General features: G+C 36.6%; 1 protein-coding gene and 1 long non-coding RNA gene across 2 annotated transcripts; both read left to right on the forward strand.

Annotated features, from left to right (window-relative positions):
• The first annotated feature begins 1271 nt into the window (after positions 1 to 1271).
• Positions 1272 to 4579, forward strand: LOC135154544 (uncharacterized). The gene is made up of 3 exons (XR_010293926.1): positions 1272 to 1376; positions 2881 to 2997; positions 3535 to 4579. It is a non-coding gene; the product is annotated as an uncharacterized LOC135154544 (long non-coding RNA).
• A 3462-nt stretch (positions 4580 to 8041) lies between these two features.
• On the forward strand, positions 8042 to 21562 carry LOC135154545 (uncharacterized). The gene is made up of 6 exons (XM_064101110.1): positions 8042 to 8470; positions 10371 to 10481; positions 13856 to 13933; positions 14418 to 14495; positions 14784 to 14858; positions 15688 to 21562. The coding sequence occupies exons 1-6, from the start codon at positions 8117 to 8119 to the stop codon at positions 17746 to 17748; spliced, it is 2757 nt and encodes a 918-aa protein (XP_063957180.1). The 5' UTR covers positions 8042 to 8116; the 3' UTR covers positions 17749 to 21562.
• Positions 21563 to 22458: the final 896 nt, after the last annotated feature.

The following is a 22458-nucleotide window of genomic DNA, read 5'->3' on the forward strand; positions in this document are numbered from 1 at the left end:
CGGCACACCACCTCTCCTATCTGTACGGTATACAGTTTTTTTATGTAACCCCCCCCCTTCTTGAAAGTTTTGTTCTATTTTTAAAATTAATTTTCTTATTTAATTATGGCCACTTTTCATAAAGAGAGCTATGGGGTGTTGCAAGAAAATATTTGCAAATTTACAAGTGATAGACTAATTTCATCTAAAGTAAACCAATTTATAGATTTATTGATGGAAGAAACAATAAATCAGTTGCAAGTTTGCAATGAAAAGTAAGACTTTCAATTGATTTTGGAGTTTGAAATTGACTTGCGTTCAATTGCAAATTTCTTGCAATGTCCCATAGGTCATTATTTTGCTTAAAATGAATTCACTGTTGGTTGTCTTCCTCCCCCAACCCCTATTGAAATTCCCATCGACAGACCCTGATTTTGGTCTGCAACGACCAAAGCCCCCTCCCGGCCAATTTATATATCGCTACTACTTCTTTTGATCATAAACCGTTCCTCTTTTTTTTTCTTTACAAATTGTGTTTTGATTATGTTTTCTCACTCATGGATGGTGTTTATAAAGAGGAGAGCTATTCTAGGCCGGCCATTACTTGCTTAATTGAAATGATTTGTCTGTTATTGTCTTGCCCCCCCCCCCCCAGTATCAAAATTCCCTGCCGCCAGGCTAGTACAATATGTAACAGAAAAAAATCTAATGAACGAAATTCTCAATTGCAATTCAAAACAAAAGCGAAATTAAACAAAGAGAGAAAAGGAAAAAAGAAATAAGTAAAAAATATATATATCGAAAAACAGAAAAATAAATTTAAAAGAAGAAAAGAAAAAGACTAAGACAAAGAAAAGAAGAAAGACTGAACAGAAAAAAAGAAGGAAAAAGAAAAAAAGACAATGGAAAGAAAAAAAGAAAGACATGGAATTATAGAACAGAAAAAAATTGAGCAAAATTATTTTTTTCATAGATCCTTTCAAAGGATAAGCAGTGGCAAAAATTGACTGCATGGTTAATTGCCAACTGCCAGAACCAATCAAGAAAAAGACACCCCTGATTTGGTCTTACATGCAATTCACTCCTCCCCCATATCGGGATGTATCTTGGCTAAGAAGCCCCCTCCCCCTGATTTGGTCTTGATTTACCCCCCCCCCCCCCCAATATCGGGATGTGTTGGCTGCGCTGCTAGCTAGCTCGCTCTATGTATGTAAGTGTTGTTCTCGCACGCGCGCGCGCACGTACGCATGTAACCGCCAATTGCAATATTTGAAAAAAGAACCCGATCAACCACTGTTTTGCTGTCCAGAAGTCCGTCTATAATTCATCATAAACTAAAGGAACACAGGTCAGATTCGGACAGCGACTTCAAATCCATTCGCAGAATACGCTAAACAGTAAGTTAGATAACAATTTTCTTTGATATTGTTTTCGTAGTTAGTGGCTCGGCCTGATTTTCTAGAATGTTACTGTTAGTGTTACTGTTAGATGTCGTTGTACTGCCACGGGGTTTCACTGCCACCGTACCGCCACTGCCCCGTTGGCGCGGGCCGGGACACGTCTGTCTCTGGCGAGATGGATTATGGGTGCGTTAATATGCTTTGTATAGGCTGAGGTGAGCTGAGCCGAGCATTGTCATTGAGTAGTAATTCGCTCGTATGGCCTGATATCTATATTTCAATGTTTTACAAAACCATCTCTGAATACCGGTATGAATTTATGAATGAATGACTTGTTAAATTAATGCTGTACAGTGCAGTACTGTCATGACATTGACTGTCAAAGTGTCAATTAGGCCATTGGTTACTGCACAAGCCGCGAGCCGATGCAAGTTAATCGTGTTTTACACGCTATGAAAAAGCCGATTAAGTGTAAACACGGTATATATTTCCGTTAGAAATATTTGCTGTAACTTTCAAAAGGAGGGACACACTTGTGTAAAGACGCCATATTTACATTAAACACATTGACCCGAATTCACAAAGGTGGTTTTGAAAACCCACGGTTGAGTCCATGGTGTATGCAGATTTCCTGTATAAATTACGCTTAATTTAGCACGTATCTGGCGCGTGTGTAAAAAATGTCCAATTCTGATGCGCGCTTTTGTCGCAGTGCGCCAAATTGACGCCTGTTACCATGGTTAGATACGCTATTTTATTCATGAGTCCACTGTTTGAAGAGTGGACTCGTTAATTCAAAACAGTGGACTCGTGATTAAAATAGCGTGGATAACCACGGCAACAGGCGTCAATTTGGCGCACTGTGACAAAAGCGCGCATCAACATTGGACATATTTTGATATACGCTGTAAATAAGCTTAATTTATACAGGAAATCTCCATAAAACATGGACTCAACCGGGGTTTTCAAAACCACCTTTTTGAATTCGGGCCATTGACTATTGCTCTCAAGGGGGGGGGGGGGGCACAGGTCAATTGTGCCCATCTGGATCCGTTACTGTGATTGTCAATACCAAGAAAAGAAAATCATATTGAATGTTATCAATTAATTGATTAGGCTTACCTTTTGAAAACTGCTGCTCTGGAAATATGACTTCAGATCATTCTTTTTCTATTAGATAATTTTCTCTTGCATATCTACATGATTGCTGATCAAAACACGTTACGCAGCAGAGTAACTGTGTTATATTGATCTATATATTTCCAGCATGCACACACAGAAAATCTTTGGTGGGGGAATTTTATTTCTGTGACATCAATTTCAAACATATTTTCAAGTAAATTTGCTGTATATGTTGAAATAAAAATTATCATGATGCTGTATATGAGTGAATCATTGCATTTTGGAGCTTAAAGAAAGTATACTATATTAGTATTATATTTTTGTTTTTATCTGCACATGCATATTTTCCAACACTCAAATTGATTTTATTTCATTTAAGATTGGACGACGGATACACTGGATGATAATGTAGATGGTCCAGGATTATCTGGGAAGGAAACTACAGGTGTTGAACACAGAAAACCGTTTACAAGAAAACAACTGGAGTTTGTGAAAGGTAATTGTGTAAGAATTCACTTCAGTGGAAAAAATTGCAAAGCTTCATTCAATAAAACAGATTGTACTCCTGCAGTGGCATAGCTGAAAAAAAAACCTGCGAGGAATGGTAAAAATACTGAAAAAGACCAAATGTCATCCCCATTTATAGGATTACACGTCCTTTCTAACACCCCCCTGGAAAAAAATCAATATGCTGGCGGGGGGGGGGGGGGGGGTGGACACTTTGGCCCCAGGTATGCATGTGGTATGGTATTTGTCATCATTTGGGCAACCTCCCGTTAATATAACGGGTTATTTTCTGCTAATCTATGGTTAAACATGAATTTCTTTATCATATTGTACAAAATGTTTTGTTGATATTTGTTAATTGGTACTATTCAATTGAAGGGTAGTGTATTATGCAAATTTCTCGATATTTTAGAAAAATATATCAATTTCTCAAGAAAGCTTGCACGCACGACAAGCATTGATGTTTTGAACCCGTAGCTGACGTACTGTCCTTTGCATTGTTTTCATCCCATATTCCTTATTACAGCTGCAAGAAATTAATCTTGCCGGGTACGCATTCACTTCACCTTGGTCGAGTGCAGCACAGTGGATAAATGTGTTGCTGAAGGAAAACACCATTGCTAGGATTCAAACCCACGACACTCTGTTGAAAGGTGAGAGTCAGAACCACTAGACCACGACGCACCCACAGTTAACAAGCTGATGTCATACCCCCACTTGTTCTTTTGTATTTTATAACAAGAAGTCATGTTTATTCACATTTTGACCTCCAAGAACTAAAAAGTGGAGTGAAGATTTATTTAATGTAAACGCATGCATTGCTTGAAATCATTTTATGCTACGTGGGACATATCATACACACGTGTACGAAAATATGAAATTATTATGATTTCATTTTATAACATAAGCCTAACACATATTCCTGACGATCATGTGCACATACCAGTAATTTTTCCCAAAATGTTGCTAAACCTTCAAATCAAAGACTTTATTATCAGATTTTAACGAAATTGTCAACATTATGCTTTTCTGATTAATTCTCTTCCTACCTAAATCTCCCCTTTCCTCATGCTTTCTTTCTATGGACCCTTCATTCTCCTTATAACTATGTTATATGTAAAATGTAACCGGTCGTCCAACCCATTTGATTGAAGGGCTAGGTACTCTAGACTGAAAGTTATGTGATTTAAATTCAAAGAGTACATCAGACAAAAAAAAACACTGAAAATTTCATCAAAATTGAATGAGGATTAACGAAATTATGACGAATTAAAGTTGTTATTTTTTGGTAAAACTGTTCTCTGCAAGTCCTCATGAATATACAAGATCCCAATTTATATATTTTTTTGTATTATATGAATTCAAATTTTGTCAAAGCTAGGTTGTAAAAAATTACGATTGACTACTGATATACTGTGTAAGACAAAAATTATATTATTTCTCACACATAGTTGAGTTATTCATCTGATTCAACATAACAAAAATAGACAAAAAAGAAATAAGTGGGAATCTTGTATATTTGAACTATGGGAAATAGTTAAAAAAATAGATGTGCTACTAAGAATTATTTTCTATATGATTTGCAAAATATTAAAAAAAGATGTCGCTATTTTTCTAGTTTTTTTTCTATTTTCATGATATATTCTTTATTATTCTATTATTCTATATATTCTATTTTTGATATAGATATTATTTATTTCTTTACGTATCTTTAATGTATTTATGATAAACTTTTGGCATGTTTCTACAGAAAATCATTAAAAACGATTTATCTTTTCCGGACTCGAAAAACCTTATCGCCCTTAAACCAACCTGCTTCTACAAACCGAATAATCTGATTAACTCGCTTTTCGCGTTGCAAATACGGCGGAAATCGGAAAATTCAACCTATAACCTCACGTTGCATTGTACATATGTCCAAAATTGCATCTTAGGAAAATTTTCAAAATTTGTGGTAGATCTCACTCAATGTAGCAGGTATACGTGTTGCACGATCAGCTGGCGAGATCGAAAAGGCCAGAATGTGCAAATTTATGTACTGCGAAATTGAACTTTTGGGATTAAGCACTTCCGCCAGACACGATACGCTATTTTGCCGTGTGTTTTTACAGAAAAGTTGAACGGATTAACATGGCAATAACCACCTCTCAGAGATGGTTATGAGAAACCATATTTTGCTTGAAGCAGTTTATCAATAAACTGCATCGCGTCTGTTTCTACAAAATTCTACAGGAAAGTTTTCCAGGATTCTGGATACTTACGCGGGTAATACCTTTTAACGATTCTATGTAGAAACACGCCGTTTGATATATCTTTTAGGTGAAAAGAAAATAGAGAAATATTAGGAGGTTCTATTTTTATGGAGGTACTATTTCCCCCCCCCCCTTTTGGGGATATTTATTTCCTCTAAGTTTGGTACTCTTTACCTTTAATCATTTGGCCATGTGAAGGCTATCACACATTTTGAGTTTAATCTTCGAAATTTGGTGTTCATCAGTTTGTTGTCCAAACTCTGTCTTACATTTAGATTTGTTTATAGGAAGATTAACATAATATCTATGTGGAGTGCAATCATTGACCTCTTGTAGAGTCGTGCAGTCACATGTATTCATAATGCTGGTGCTTTTATGCCATACATGTACTTGTCAATACTGGGTTCCACTCTTTTGTACTTGAACTTATTAGTAAAACAAATATTTTATTAATGTCATTGAAGTAGCTGTGTGAAAGCAATTACACACAACAGATTTAAAATCAAGGTTATTTGTTTGCAGAACAGTGGTTTTGCCAAGTACTCAATCCACGTAAAAAGCCATCAGAGAGAACATGTTTATTCTTGGAAATGTTATTCATTTGTTGTGTTTTTCAATTAAACTCTGTCTTGATACATGTTTATTTTAGATACCAAGATTGACAGAGTATAGATGTCAACGAGGAGCAAAGTCATATATATTCATAACTTATGTGCTTTAATTATTAAGTCTATACTTGTGAATACTGTGTTCCATTTATGCTGTACTTAAACTTCTTATAGTAAAAACATTTGACGTTCTTGAAATAACTGTTTTCATCATTTTTTTCTTGTGCATACTTAATCCATTATCAAACCTACCATTAACCCGAGCTATATATGCTGTTCACCATTGGTCTACCATTCACTGTACATTATTGACCTACTATACATTGTACACCTTTGGTCTACTGTCTATCATTCAGTGTAAACCATTGGTCTACCATTCACAGTACACTTGTGGTCTATAATGTATGGCCAATGGTGTAAATTGAATGGTTGACCAATGGTATAGAGTGTATGGTATGACAATGGTGTACAGTGAACGGTAGGCCAATGGTGTACGGTAAATGGTAGGTCAACGGTGTGCGGTGTATGGTAGGCCAATGGTGTACAATGTATGGTAGGTCAATGGTGTATGGTGTATGGTAGGCCAATGGTGAACTGTAAATGGTAGGTCAATGGTGTGCGGTGTATGGTAGGCCAATGGTGTACAATGTATGGTAGGTCAATGGTGTATGGTAAATGATAGGGCAATGGTGAACGGTGTATGGTAGGTGAATGGTGTACGGTGAATGGTGTGCGGTGTATGGTGAATGGTAGGCGAATGGTTTATGGTGAATGGTACGCGAATGGTGTACGGTGAATGGTACGCGAATGGTGTACGGTGAATGGTAGGTGTACGGTGTATGGTGAATGGTAGGCGAATGGTGTATGGTGAATGGTACGTGAATGGTGTATGGTGAATGGTAGGCGAATGGTGAATGGTGTAAGGTGAATGGTGGACCAATGGTGTCCAGTGAACGGTGGCTGAATGGTAAATGGTAGGCCAGTGAATGGTGGCTGAATGGTGGTCAATGGTAAACCTGTCTATAGTGGCCATAGTAGATCAATGGTGAATGGTGTTTGATCAATGGTATATGAATGGTAAATGGTGCTCATGAATATGGTAATAGTAACGTCCCAATTATTTAAATTAGTTTGAATGGTATACCATTGGGGCTTGAATGGTATACCATTGGTGTATGATGGGTGCTGTGCGAATGGTATTCCAATGGTATATCAATGGTGCTTCAATGGTGTATGGTGTATGGTATTTCAATGGTATACCATTCAATTTTTTTTATAAGGGCAGTGTAGGTCCCTATAGATTATTATCTAGATTACCTTCTTATATACCATGCTGACGACAGAACACGTTTTGAATATTTATGTTGTGCCTCTATGACATTGCATATTTTTAGGTGTATTGAGAAAAGAATCTATTATATCAAACTTTTGTCCTTTTAAGGTTCTGTATTTGCTGTGCCTTATCAAATAAATGACGTCACTGAGAGCAATATATGGTCGCCAGTAGTCTCATCTACAGACCCGTTACCGAATGTTGGCGTCCCCGTTTATACGCCAATATTCAACGAAGGTATGTGTTGAATTTCAACTATTATAATATTACCATTAGTATAATGTTTTCTTGAATTAATTATCAGATAGAACAACATATATATAGCTTATGTTCATGATTATGAAACAAAATGTTCAAAGGAAATTTATGCCTACAAAAAAGTATTTTCTTTTATGCACTGGCGGATCCAAGGGGGGCACAGCCGCTCCCCCCCCCCCACCCACTTTGAGAGGCACAGTTAAAATGTGTAATGTTAAAATGCCATTAAAAACAAAAGTTTGGCCCCTATGAAAGTGAAGGCAATTTTTAATGCTTGTCACCAAATTTCATCATGGACGAAGTGTCCATAATTTTTGGTTGGAATCCTTTTTTTGCTGGTCAATTTTTTTCATGGACGAACTATCCTTAAAGGAGAATGAAACCCAAAATATAATACCACATAGTATCATTGATTAAATTTCACTGATCAAAATAAAATAAAAATGAGGCAAAACGGTTTCCTATTTCTCATGATATGCCAAGTCAAAGTTATCAATATTTAGATATTTGAAAGACCCGTGGAGGTCGCCATCTTGCTCAAACTCCCCATATCTTCGTGGGGGGTTGTGACGTCAGCAACGTACAACTCGGTGTCTGATCTAGCGCGCGCTTGTGATATATTGCTAGTGGATAACACATGGGACTAAGCTGATCAGGATGGTTTACTGCCAGGCGTTTGGCTGCCGAAATCGGTCAGGAAAGGGCGCAAAATGCAGCTTTTACCGCATTCCCGATCCGGAGAAGAGGCCAGAAATCTCTAAAAAATGGGTGGCTGCACTAAAGGTAGAGAAATACAACAAGCCTTCCTACAAAATCACGAGAATTGATGTTGTTTGTAGCGAGCACTTTACCGAGGACTGCTTTGAGAAGAACGTGATAGAGTTGCCTGGGAAAGCTACCCCAAAACGACTGAAATTGGATGCTGTCCCTTCAATTTTCCTCCATCATGCCCCCCAGCCGAAAGTCCGGGAAAGTACGGAGAAGAGATTGGCAAGGATAGAAGCTCAAAAAGTAAGTATAATGATTTTTTTCCTGTTTTGTCGCTTGTATGTATCTTTGCACTGCACTGAGGTGGCACGACGATCGTCTCAAGCAACGTCAGTCAGTCGCGTCGGTATACAATACTCGGCCTCGGCAGGTCTACCGCGCTACCATGGCCGTGCCATGGGGAGGGTGAGGGAAAGCCTCGGCATCCTCGCCGACATATTGCTGCAGCTGCACAGTGCACATGCACCCGTCCCGAGCTGAGGCTGTGCCCTGCGGGGACAAGTTGCTCACTACATCGTATCCCCGATTATTTAGTCAAGAAGTAAGACTTACATGTAAAACGGTGTTGAGAAACAGGCCTCAGTCAGTCAGTCATGCCTAGTTAGGGACAGGGTAGGCTGGCGCTTTGTAACTTAGAATCTTAGGCTTGGCTTTGTATCTTGGTCTCGTTTTGTATCTTAAAAGCTCCAAAACAGTGGAGGGATCATTCTAAGTCTAAGTAAGAGAGAGAGAGAGCTGCCTACCGGCAGAATTAGACAAGACTCTAAAAAAGTAAATGTGAATAATTTTGACTGTTTTTGTTAATTTTCATACCGGTACCAATGCAATGGCAAGATACTGGTACAGATTTTGAAGAAATTTGCGAGGCCAGCGTAGCCTTTATAACATTTATACTATAGCCTATAGGCCTACATCATACACAATTACATGTACATGTATAGTACTCGCACTAATGCAAGGTTAGTTGCACTAATGCCAACGGGCCTAGATTTATATTAGTGAAAACTAAGAACTGAAGTTGTTTTTGTTGTATTATTTTAATAATATTATCTCCTCCATGTCCATGTTATAAAATAAGTGTGATATCTTAGCATGGTTTTATTTTTGCAGTAGTAAGGTCCTCCTAATTTTAGATTGCATTTACATGTAATTCCTGATGTTATTGGATTTCATATTAAATCAGTACAGGCATTTTAAGCATACTGTCTTGTTGAAGAATTACATTACAAATTCTTTACAGTATTCAGGTACATGTAATTTGTTTTGCTTTTTTTTTTCTATGTTGTAATTTTATATTTTTTGAGAGAGAGGGGGAGGCCACAAACTGTAAATGGGATTTTGATTACCCGGTACACACACACAAAACCCCTGGCCGTAATGTTTATGTTCACTGTACTTAATGCGAGAGCTAATGTGTTCGGGTCTTTTAATGGTCCGCCCCGCAGTCCACGTCTGCCCCGTTTCAATTTTTTGATAACTTGTAATTCAAAAATCCTTTAACAGATCAACTAACTTCAAACTAGCCTTGAGGACTCCATGTCTGATATTTCTTAATATTTTGACATAAACTTCTTCAGACATAGAGCTTTGAACCACCGGCCATGAGACACATGTACAAAGATGGATTTCCCTAGGAAATCCATAGTTAGAGGGTTAAATCGGTTCGTAGGGGTGAATTTTATTTATGAACCTTCATGCGCCTAATGCGTATAAAGGAATAAAAAAAATTCACTATATATAAAAATAAGACGTTTCTTTATAACAGACCGATCGCCTGGAGATCCCTCAATCCATTTGTCAACAAAGCAAATACAATACAGCGTGACCCTTGAACCGCTTCGTTATGAGGTACATCCGATTAGCGATGCTGTTTTGAAGAACAATTTATAGATAAAAATTATTATTTCACAAATACTAACATTTAATACATGATTATAAATAATTAGTATACAGTAATAATACTAATTATTTATAATCACGTATTAAAAATAATAATTTGTATCTATAAATTGTCCTTCAAAAAGGCATCGGGGGGAGGTAGGCCATCAAGTTTTCTGATGTATGATACCTTACAAATTGATAACATACGATAGGGTAACTTGGATATATCATAATACCAATAATCTATAATTTTATGTTTCAGTATATCCAAACAGTCTTGTCAGCACCAACCAGTGGAAATGATGAACAAACTTTTCCGAGTAACATCCAATCTACACGTACATGCACCTCTGCTTTTGCATCTCCTGCACCGGTAAGAATATTACACATTTCATTGGAAAAAAATATGGGGAGTTATATGTACCTTTTGCCCCTATCTTTTAACTTCCATGTATAATGCCCATGAGTCTTGAAGTTGCCCCACATAATGGTGGTTTCGTTGCACTTTTTTTCAATGTTCATGGGGTTTTAGAATATGTCAGTTGAACATAGAGATCTTGTCATAAAATTGGTATCATTTTAAAGCTAGAAATAAAATGTATACCCTGTCATTTTTGAAAAACTAGCGCAATAGCACATAAATTCATGACACTGTGATTGATAGAGCAAGACATGGCGAGATTGGTTAAGGGGGTGGGGTACATGCGAGTCTGTGAAAGTCACATTTCATATTTTAAACATAACTGGTATACCGGGGGCTAGAGGCTTTATTTTGGTTTCATTTTAAAGCTTGAAGTGGGTAGTATATACATCTAACACTCTTCACAATTCATTTCAATTATTGAATAATTTTAATTAGCAATGAATTTAAAAAAGAATTCTACAGAATTTTTTTCTCAAAAATTCTTGATTGTTTGTGCTAAATGGAGATGTATGAAATTGGTAAAATAAAACAAGGGTCGTTAGAGGTGGTGGAAGCTGTGCAAATTACATGCATGATGTTAGTCACTACATGATGTATTTCATTGTTTTTTCTCGTGTGAAATGAGGTTTGTTTACCCATGTACATGTACATGTAAAAGTACATGTAGATATAGGAAAAATACATTTTGCTTTAATATATTTATTATAATGCACCCAAGGATTGTGGAATCACTAAATTGTCAGAGAAATTACATGTACATGTACATTGTAATAAGTGAGTCATATGCACTGCACACAGAAACGTATGTCCAATTTATGGGACTGCAGACAAATGTTTATTTAGCTGATATATGTCATATTTTGATTTTGTCAGGACATCTGAAGATAAATCATTTGCAGTCCTGCTTTGCCGTAATATTCTCCCTATGTAAACTTAAGTTGTTACGTTTATTTTTTTTAAATACATTTAACGCTATATATGTTATTTAAACTGGTGGGGTTCAGATAAAAACCTTCCCCCAAAATTGCTGAAATGTCGCATTTAATATCGTTAATCCAGGATACAGCCAGTAATTTTCCTATTTTCCCTGACTTTAGTTTTGTGTAGTTGGAAACAATCTACAAAATGAAAAATATTCCCTTCTTTCTCAACTCTGAAAGAGATGAACTACATGTACATGTACACGTACCATGTGTTGCTCATTTTCTGGACTTGAAAAATAAAAATCCTATCAATATCACCTTCAAGATAGATTGGTAGTGCATTATGGGTAAAGGAAAACTTGATATTGGAGTGGTGCTTTTTTTCAAGTGGAGAAAATGAGCCCAAATGCATAAATGGATTCAATGTTAATGATTCAAGGACTTACATTTGGCTTATTCTTTGGACAGCTCCAAGGTAAATGAGTGACATTCAGAAACAAATTTTAGCTTATACATGTACAAACAATTATTTGCAAAGAAATGTTACCTGACATTAGTTGCTGAAACCCACTTTTCAAAATAATAACATTTGTTATTTTGATCCCCTGATTTAATGAGATATGAATATTCATGAACATGGTTACATTGTGATGTAAAATTGACATTGCATATTTGAAGAGAAAACATATTGGTCAAATTCTTTGAACTTTAAATGGCTATCACAATTTTGAGTTATTGATTGGATTATATGTTGTTCTAGCTTTAATATGCTGCATTACATCAACAAATTTGTGGACGGTATTTTTCATGTAAAACATAAACGCATACCCAGTTACGGAGTGACATCCGAAATATTCACACAAAGGCAACGTGAAATAAACTTATACTTTAAAATTTTTCTCTTGATATGATGTAAAATGATGATCTTCAGATTATCCAAAGGAACATTTTAGCAAACAAGCAATAGTTTTCTCGTAAATAGAAATTCATGTACAAAACAATATATGTAGTCCCATGTGTAGAATTGTTTGTATGGATTAGATTTTCTTATAAGGAGATGCATAAGAAAAAATGACTTTGATTAGAAAAAAATTGATCCATATTTGAAATAGAGCCAATTAAATTTCTTGGGAAATGTCCACTTTTGCTTGGAATTGCCCCTTTGGAATAAAATGTAAGTGTAGGACTTAAGGTCTATTAAATAAGAATCTTATAGTTTGTACAGCCCAATTTTTTTGTGGTCCCACATGTAGACTTCCATGTTTATCTTGAGTGACCTCATCTCAAAGTACAGAGTCAAGAAAGAAGGGAATGATAGAATGAACTATGATAATCATTTTTTGGATGTAAAAGTGTGAAATTTCATCAACTTTTGTGGGGAGCTCTTTTTGTTTCAAGGGGAAGTTAACCATGACAGAAAATTTATTGTAAAAATAGCAGAAATGTGATAAAAAATATTGCTGAAAGTGTGAGACAAATCCATCAAAGGATAAAAAAGTTATTAAATTTTATTTGTTTGAATTGTGACGTCATGTGCAAACAGGATTCTTACCTCGCAAATGGTAAATAATCAATGAAATGTCATTTTCTCAGAATATTGAAAATGATTTTTACTGCACAATTTGTGTATCAATAGACATATCACTTCACACTGATCATGAAAGGAAACGAACATAAATCTTCAAGAGCCAGTAAAAAAATTAAATTAATGCATTTTATATTACGTAACACATAGGGCAGCTTCTTGTTTATGTCAGAAACCAAAAACTTCAATTAACGAAATCTTTGAATAGATTTTCCTCAAACCTTCAATATTTTTTATTATTCTGCTATATGTAGAACTAACTTGTCTTCAGGGTGAACTTGCCCTTTAACTTCTGTTAAAACGGTTGTCACAATAGATGAAAGTTCATGCCTGTAATGGTTGTTTGAACAGCATTTAAAGGTCAAGTCCATCCCAGAAAATGACGATTTGAATAGAGAATAATCAAACAAACATGATGCTGAAAATTTCATCAAAATTGGATGTGAAATAAGAAAGTTATGACATTTTTAAGTTTCGCTTATTTTTCACAACACAGTGATACATGTAAGCACAACTTACAACAACAGTGACATGCAAATGAGAGTCGATGATGCTCCTCACTATTTCGTTTTTTTTTTTATTGTTTGAATTATACAATATTTCATTTTTTAAAGATTTGACAATAAGGACCAACTTCATTGAACCGTAAAGTATTAAACAATGTTAATTGCACGTGTTCAGGGATGAATTAATTGTTGTTTCACACGACAACAGGGATGCATAAGTACATGAAGATGCTTTTTTTTCCATGTGTGATTCCAGTGAAATACAATGATTTTATTGACATTCTTTATTCTCTTTGTTGTTCTATACAGTCAACCAATTCTCATCCAACTAATGACGAGCTTCGAGAGTCTGCTGAAAAACTGCACATTCCTTCATCCCTATCAAAGGTTTGTCTTTAAAAAAAAACAATAAGCAGTGTATGTACACTAAATTCCTAGTTCAATGGAAATTTCAGTTATTTGAGAATTGTAATGAGAAAGGTAAAAATTGTGTCATGATATCATGTTACAGTTGTCTGTATTATATTTCTTTGTTGTTGTAGCATATAAAAGATGGGTTTTTTTTGCATTGCACCATTACTATTATTAGGAGCTTTATCACTTTCACAGTTCATTGTTTATTCATATTTTTGCCACATTCAATTCCTAGTTCAATGGAAATTTCAGTTATTTGAGATATGTGATGAGAAAGGTAAAAAAATGTGTCATGATATCATGTTACAGTTGTCTGTATCATGTATCATATTTCTTTGTTGTTGTAGCATATACAAAATTGTTTTTTTTTGCATTGCACCATTACTATTATTAGTAGCCTATCACTTTCACAGTTCATTGTTTATTCATATTTTTTTCCACATTTTAAATACTACAGCCAACACAATCTTATCCAGCCCGTAGCAAGCGTGAACTTACTAGCGATGAAGAACTCACTCCTTCATTCCCTATAAAGGTAAAACTTCTTATCAGTGTACACGCTCTTGAATTAATATAAAGTGGACTAATTCAAAGAAGGGGGGAGGGGGTCTTCTGAGGTGAGGTTAGAACATTGAATACTTTATTACCAAATTATTATTGTCGTAAGGGAGAATCGGTTGGGTACCAGAAAGATGCTCCTGTACTAAAGCTTATCTGTTATTAACCAGCTTCATATTAGAAATGTGACACTTTGCAGTGTAGCTTGTCAAAATCAATTTTATAATTGAATGATCTAACATGTACTTTATTGTAATCCTTACAGGACCACCTTTCGCTACAATCTCGGCCTCGTAAGAAGCGCAGACGAGGATCTAAAAAGAAGATGTGCTCCGATAAGGTAATATTCCCTTAATTTTAATTATGTTGACTAATAAAATGTTTGATGGAATCACAAGGGAAAATAAACTAATTTTCTTCAGTAATTTCCATGTGGAATCATATTTCAAATTGGAATTCTTACATGAATGTGTCTTAATTGGATTCATTTTCAAAAGTTACATTCTGGGGTAATATTTTCATACAATTTGTTTTCAGAGAGCATAGAATTTAGTTATTATAGTAAGACATTCTCTGTCCAAAAGAGCACTTGGATTTCATCAATGTGCTGAAGTACACTTGGATAGTGATTAACCACACATTTAATGAACATCCTTGGTTTTCTGTCAAAAGAGCTGAGCAAATTGTGAGTTTGTTGGGAATGCAACATCATGATTTGAATATTTATATCAAATTTAATTATCTATGAAGACATGATTGAAATAAATTGAATAAAGAGAATTTCTGGCATTCATTATACTTGTACGTGTGCACAAGTTTCCTCCCGCATTAAAATGATCTGAATGGTGGAACTGTGGGCAATTTTTCTAAAATTTTACCTCTAAATTTTGTTGATTCAATAAAAGAATATATCTATCTTAGTAATTGCTATATGTTTTTGTTACTTTATTTTTGTATGATAACATCAATAATTATAATTGTTAGTATAATATTAGTGATAGAAGTATTAGCATTGCTGCTGCTACTATTACTAATATTGGCAGCTATTTTTAATAACTTTTAATTATCAACATCATTGTAAATAGTACGTTCAGAGTTTGTGCTATTGTTATCTTGATTATTAGTTTACAAGTTTAGGGAACTAATCTATGATTCCATTTTCTTTTCAGGAAAGAACCTTCCAATCTTCAGACTCAAGCACACAGACATGCCTTGAAGACATTGATGACAATGGACTGAGGGAGGAGAGCACACAGTGGCCTCCAGACTTTGATGCTATCAACATTGACCATAATTACCCACAAACACAGTTGCCAGTTGTGTGGCCATGTTGTGCAAAAAGTAAACTCAACAGCAAGACTCAAGGGTCATCACCTTTGACCGAGCCATCGATGGCTATGCCTCCACCTCCACCACCAAGCCAATCACCATCTGGCTCCCCACCCACTGCACCTGGACCACCATTACCCAGCATGACCGTAACTACCTCTCAAGAATCGGTATCAATATCACCTAGACCTTCACCAGAATCAGAATTGCACGTTCAGCCCAGTGAAATATTGACACCTCTTTTGTCTCCCAAGAATTCTTCGATGTCAGATGAATCATCTTCTGATGAACTAACATCGTCGCAAGATAGTTCTTCTAGTTCAACTTCCCTTTACAACACCGGCACATCAAGTGACCCTTCTTACCTACCTTCTGATGAGGAATCCTCCAGCTCAGAACCAGAAGATGAGCCACCACAGCTTCGCTATGTGAAGGAAAAGAAGTTTCTAGTGTTTGAGGAATGTCTTGACACTTTGTTATATTCACAGAAGTGTGCTAAGTGTGGTTCTGGACAGATATGCGAGATAAAGAAGTACTGTGTGGGCACAATGCTTGTAGCAGACCTCACATGCTTTTGTGGAAACGTGTTCAAATGGTCTTCACAACCGAAGATTGGGAAACAACCAGTTGGCAACCTTCTGACAGCGTCTGCAATACTTCTCAGTGGCAAGACTTATGAACAGTTGCGATTCTTTGCGGAACTTCTCAACCTCCAATTCCTATCCCACACCACCTTCAACTCCATCCAAAATGCAGCCCTCCTCCCCACCATAAATCACTTTTACGAAGAAAACATCTCTTCTGTAAAAAGGGAAGTAAAGTGTAGAAATGACCAGGTAGTCTTGTGCGGAGATGGGAGGTGTGACAGTCCCGGATACAACGCCAAATACTGTACATATACATTTATTGACATGAAGTCCAACAAAATCCTGGACATGTCCGTTGTCCAGGTGACTGAGGCATCAAGCTCTGTTGCCATGGAGAAGATCGGTTGTCAGCGGACATTAGAGAAGATATTACAGGACGGCATCAACGTTGCGACAGTAGCAACCGACAGGCATACGGGAATCCGTAAGATGCTCAGGGAACTTTACCCGTACATCATCCACCAATTTGATGTCTGGCATCTCACCAAATCCATAGGAAAGCGGCTAATAACAAAGTCCAAGCAGAAAGAATGTAGTGAGCTTTGTCAGTGGACCCAGGCCATAAACAATCATATCTGGTGGGCTGCTCAACATTGTAGAGGAGATCCGGATTTGATCATTGAAATGATCCAGTCGATCACCCATCACATATGTAATATACATCAATGGAATTCTTGTGACCAGTATCATAACTGCGCACATAGAGAATTCACCGAAGAGGAGATCGAGGCAAGAAAATGGTTTGTTCCAGGATCCAAGGCGCACACAGCTCTCCAGGAAGTCTTATTCGACACCAGGTTGGTCAAGGACATGAGACACCTAACCCAGGCTTGCCATACAGGGTCCATAGAGGCTTACCACAACCTGTATCTCAAATATGCTCCCAAGCGTCTCCACTTTAAGTATCCAGCAATGCTTGGGCGTGCCCAGCTTGCTGTTCTGGATCACAACCACAACGTGGAAACCAAACAAGCCACTGTCAAGTGCCCAAGGAGAGGTACAGCACCAAAGGGTAGCCCGAGATATCGGTATGTGTTCTCCAAACACACTAAGGAGTGGATCCGGAAGAAGGTCCCAGAAGACAAGGACTACACTTACCTCTGGGAAGTTATGGTTGCAGTGCTTGAGGTGAAAATGGGCGAATTTCTACCAGAAGATCCCATCATTCCACATCTTCCAGAGAACATTGCGCCAGTACCTCGTCCTCCTCGTGCTGAAATTGACTCTCGTGCAACGACTAGGTTCACCTCTTAGGAAGAAGTTAACTACAGGTTGGATGAGAGGTCACCATGTAACTTCTGGTGATTGACCCCCAGCCAGTACCTCGTCCTCCTCGTGCTGAAATTGACTCTCGTGCAACGACTAGGTTCACCTCTTAGGAAGAAGTTAACTACAGGTTGGATGAGAGGTCACCATGTAACTTCTGGTGATTGACCCCCAGCCAGTACCTTGTTCTCCTCGTGCTGAAATTGACTCTCGTGCAACGACTAGGTTCACCTCTTAGGAAGATGTTAGCTACAGGTTGGATGAGAGGTCACCATGTAACTTCTGGTGATTGACCCCCAGCCAGTACCTTGTTCTCCTCGTGCTGAAATTGACTCTCGTGCAACGACTAGCTTCACCTCTTAGGAAGATGTTAGCTTCAGGTTGGATGAGAGGTCACCATGTAACTTCTGGTGATTGACCCCCAGCCAGTACCTTGTTCTCCTCGTGCTGAAATTGACTCTCGTGCAACGACTAGCTTCACCTCTTAGGAAGATGTTAGCTTCAGGTTGGATGAGAGGTCACCATGTAACTTCTGGTGATTGACCCCCAGCCAGTACCTTGTTCTCCTCGTGCTGAAATTGACTCTCGTGCAACGACTAGCTTCACCTCTTAGGAAGATGTTAATTAGCTTCAGGTTGGATGAGAGGTCACCATGTAACTTCTGGTGATTGACCCCCAACCACAAACATGGTCTCTTCAATGTCATTTATATGAATACTACAGTAATTGAAATTTATATGTGGACCATTTATGTTTCACTTGCAGAAAGATACTGATGAGGTACAGATTTATAATACTTGATTTTATCACATTACTTCCAGAATTGACTCTAAAAAGTATATGATTTCTATTCATTGATGTCATGTATATGAATTCAAGACGAGAACAAGCGTTACTTTACCTTGCAGAAAGGTGACGCGCTTCATATTGGATGAGAGGTCATTACGGTTACATAACTTATGGTGAGGGACTCCTTACGAACACATGCAGTATTTTCTCTTTAAATGTTAAGCATAAAAGTTCACGAAGGAGATGCATCCAACGTAGTTGCTGGATAGTTACCTATGCAAATTCATTTACGTAAATGGGCCTCATGTGTAAAAATTTCACTGATGTAGCCAACAGGTTGTTGTAAGTGTCAACAAGTCATACATTGTGGGATTGAAGATCCAATACATTATTAGACATGAAAGTCATATGTGTTATGGACAAAGTATTTGAGATATTTTTGAGACAGGAAATATACATTATTGTATTTTCAGTTATTTTGTGTTCCCATTCACTCCTGGTGTTGATCTACTGTATCAGGAAGTAAATTTTTGATGTTCAGATGCCAGAATCACAGAAATAACACTGCCGAAAGATTTTATTGATGCAGTTTATACTCTGATAATTGTAGGTTGTTAATTGAATTAGTGATGTAATTTATATTCATATTTTATTAGTTTCTATGTAAAAAGGACCTCAAAATCCCAAAGTCTTACAACTGGCTATGAATGGATACCAATTTTCAGACAAAAGTAGGAACACTCTCTTACAAAAGAAGGGCCCATTTTTTTGTAATTTGTCTTTATTTTGATCCTACATGCAAGTAGCATCCTACATGTTCTTTTACATCTGTGGGAGTTGGCAATGCAGTTATTGTATTCCATCTAATATGCGCAGGCACATTAGGGTACACTACTACAATTGTCAGAGTTCCCAGCCCATCAGGGATTTTATTTTTATTTTTTTCCATTTGGAAAAAATCAGGGAATTTGATCAGACCCAAAAGTCGAAAGTACATGTACCTCAAATCAGGGAATATGCCTCAAACGAGGGAAAAATAGGAATTTTGATCAGCCCAAAAGTCGAAATCATGGTAGTCAGTCCGACTCTGTTATATATCAACATATCAACCTCTTGCTGTATAAGGTGAGAAAATGATGGCTGTATGGGGAGAAAGGAGGCCATAACATGCCTGTGTAATAGTACCAACTGAATCGTACATTATTGTTTTTATACAGAAATACATGTACATGTATTTCACGGCAACGACATAGAAAACATGCAAACCTGGGAATGGGTATAATCAGGGAATTTGTTTTATCGAAAAGCTGTGAACCCTGATTGTAATGTTTGTGAGGTTGGACTCCCACATACATGTAGCTGTGCAGCATTTACATGTAGTTACATATATCTCTTCATTGCATGTCAAAATGGTTTTTACCTAAGTTTACTTATGGAAAATAAAGTTTGTCACAAGTTACGTGTAATTTCAACATGTGTTCAATCGATTACAGTGCACTTGAACTTGGTAGTGAAAAGTGTTACATGAATGTAAAGTTTGACAGAAAATAGTTTAGTGTGTTAAAAAAAAAAATCAGTCACACCACACACTTGTGTGACTACATTTTGGTCTGAGACTGCCAAATCGAAGCGTTATCTTTCTGTGAATGATATTCTCAAAAAGTGCACCTTAGAGAATACACAACATGAGATTGGCAATTGTCACTCATGTGATTCTAACAGAATCTATTAGAATATAAACTGTTTTTAAATGTAGAATTTGATACTTTGTATTATAATGATTCCTACGGAAATTGCTCAATAATTTGCAAAACAACTGTCTGTTTTTCTGTCAGGCCTTTCCCCATCTCTCTGTTATATTACAACACCTGGCCACACGTTCGTTTACAAACTTATTTCAGCTTGCTGTTACTCGGTTTTCACACATTTTCCTTATTGATTTGCAAATCTTTTTTCTTGAAATTGTTGCTCCATCTGACTAGGCAACTTTGCCTCCGAGTAAGAACCGCCTGTTTAATTTGTACATACATTCAGAAGATTATTTTTTAATATATATAATGGTATTAGTATTTCTGTTGTCAGCCTCAAGGTACACAGAAGAGTGAACTCATATTACTCTTGGTTATGTATGTAATCTATGTTGACTAGAGATGATATGATGTGCCCTTTTTCCATGAGAGGACAAAATTTGTCATACTTATGTGTTTTTTATTGGAAATATTCTGTTTTTTATACATTTACTTTGTTTTGATGAAATTACATTTTTTGCTATGGTAAAATTAGTTTGACAAGAAGTGATGAATAAATCTGTACTAAAATGTTCTTTTTAGTAGATATGTGAATTGTAAATTTTAGTTGGGACAGCTCCCCCATTTAGTTATTGTGCCTGTAATGTTTAGTTTTACAGATTGTCACCAATGCCTTTCCTTATGGCCAGTGATTGAATGATAGAAGGCATCATGCCCAGTCCAACTTGTGGGAAGTTGAACTTAGATCATGTGTACTTAAAAAATTCTTTGCTCCTAATTTTCCATGTAGTTGTATGCATAATTACTACAACTTTTTAGAATTTGTAACACTCTATAATGAACCTGTCAGGGTTTGCTTGAATTCTCATTTAACTGTTTCTCTGCATTTTCTTGTTTTATATGTAAATTACTGTTGAACATGTAAGGGAGTAACTAATTTTCTCAATGAATCATTTCCGGCTACTTCAACATTCCCAATCTCAAATTTTGTTTTAAAACATTGTGTTTCTCATGCAGTTTAGTTTTTCCCCCTTTACTGATGAGTGACTGCCACTTTTCCTTCTCCCTATAAAGAATGAATTGTATCTGGGAGGGGGGGGGGGGTAAATTTAGCTGGAACATGTATTCTGTAAGATTAAAGGATGGTGATTGAGGAGTATGTGCATGTATATTCTGTCTTTTTGTGGTTTTGATGGGTTTCCCCCAGTTAATATAATTACTGCACTGTTTGTGAATTTTACAAAGTAAAAGTTTTTTTCATAGTATTGCTATGTGTTCTGCCTTGTTTGTCCTTTTTTCTGGTGATGGTTTACATTCATTATCACATTTTAGTGAGGAATAGTGCATAGAAATATAACCTGAAGCATGTTAAAAAGCAATGAAAATTATAACAGTAATACAAAAATTATAGACATTAATGATTAATTATTGCTGCTAATAGTTATGTTGACAAAAAAATTCAAGCACCAAACTTTTTGATCAGTACTCAAGGAGAGAGGGCCAAAAATAGCTGAAGATGTAAAAGGGAGAAGAGCAGAGTGAGCGAGAGAAGGTGAGAGTGAGGGAGAGAGATGTAAACTGGCGAAGTTGAGCTCATCTTGTTATGGTAATATGGAAATGTGTACAAGTTGAAATAAAAGGTCAATTCCACCCAACATCAAGTTTATTCATTCTATTTGGAACAAAGGGGCTACATGAAGAAGGTCCTGAAAGTCTTGCAAAATACATGTACACAAGAAAGATATTTCCAAATTATGATGACATTGTACATGTACAGCAGTTTTGGAGAGCAGTTATAAAATGACATAGTCATAAAAAAATTGGCATCAAGAGACTGCGAAAAAGGTTCTCAATGTCACACCCTTAATGTATATATGTTTTAATTACCTTCAATTTTATATATATTTATATGCGACTTGTATATGTTGGGATCAACTTGATGTTGGGGTGGATTTACTTTCGAACTGCACCATTGGAAAAAAAAAATGCTTACAAGGGCTTACCCTGTGACCTGCTTACTCAAATGTTCGTGTTATCAGTTTACACGTGTCCATGTATGTTGAAATACATATGAAGAGCTTGATTCCAAAAGGGGCTAAATGCACTTTTGACCAAAATTGGTCTTGGGTAAAAAATTTTACCCAAAGAGTGGGAAGGTTGG

The sequence above is a fragment of the Lytechinus pictus genome, chromosome 6, assembly GCF_037042905.1.
Source record: "Lytechinus pictus isolate F3 Inbred chromosome 6, Lp3.0, whole genome shotgun sequence".
Lineage (NCBI taxonomy): Eukaryota > Metazoa > Echinodermata > Echinoidea > Temnopleuroida > Toxopneustidae > Lytechinus > Lytechinus pictus.

Excerpts from the sequence above, each read along its gene's own strand:
- LOC135154545 (XM_064101110.1), top strand. The coding sequence starts at position 8,117 with ATGGTTTACTGCCAGGCGTTTGGCTGCCGAAATCGGTCAGGAAAGGGC. Across the intron at positions 10,482-13,855 it reads CTTTTGCATCTCCTGCACCG|TCAACCAATTCTCATCCAAC; the intron begins GTAAGAATATTA and ends TGTTCTATACAG. Across the intron at positions 14,859-15,687 it reads AGAAGATGTGCTCCGATAAG|GAAAGAACCTTCCAATCTTC; the intron begins GTAATATTCCCT and ends TTTTCTTTTCAG.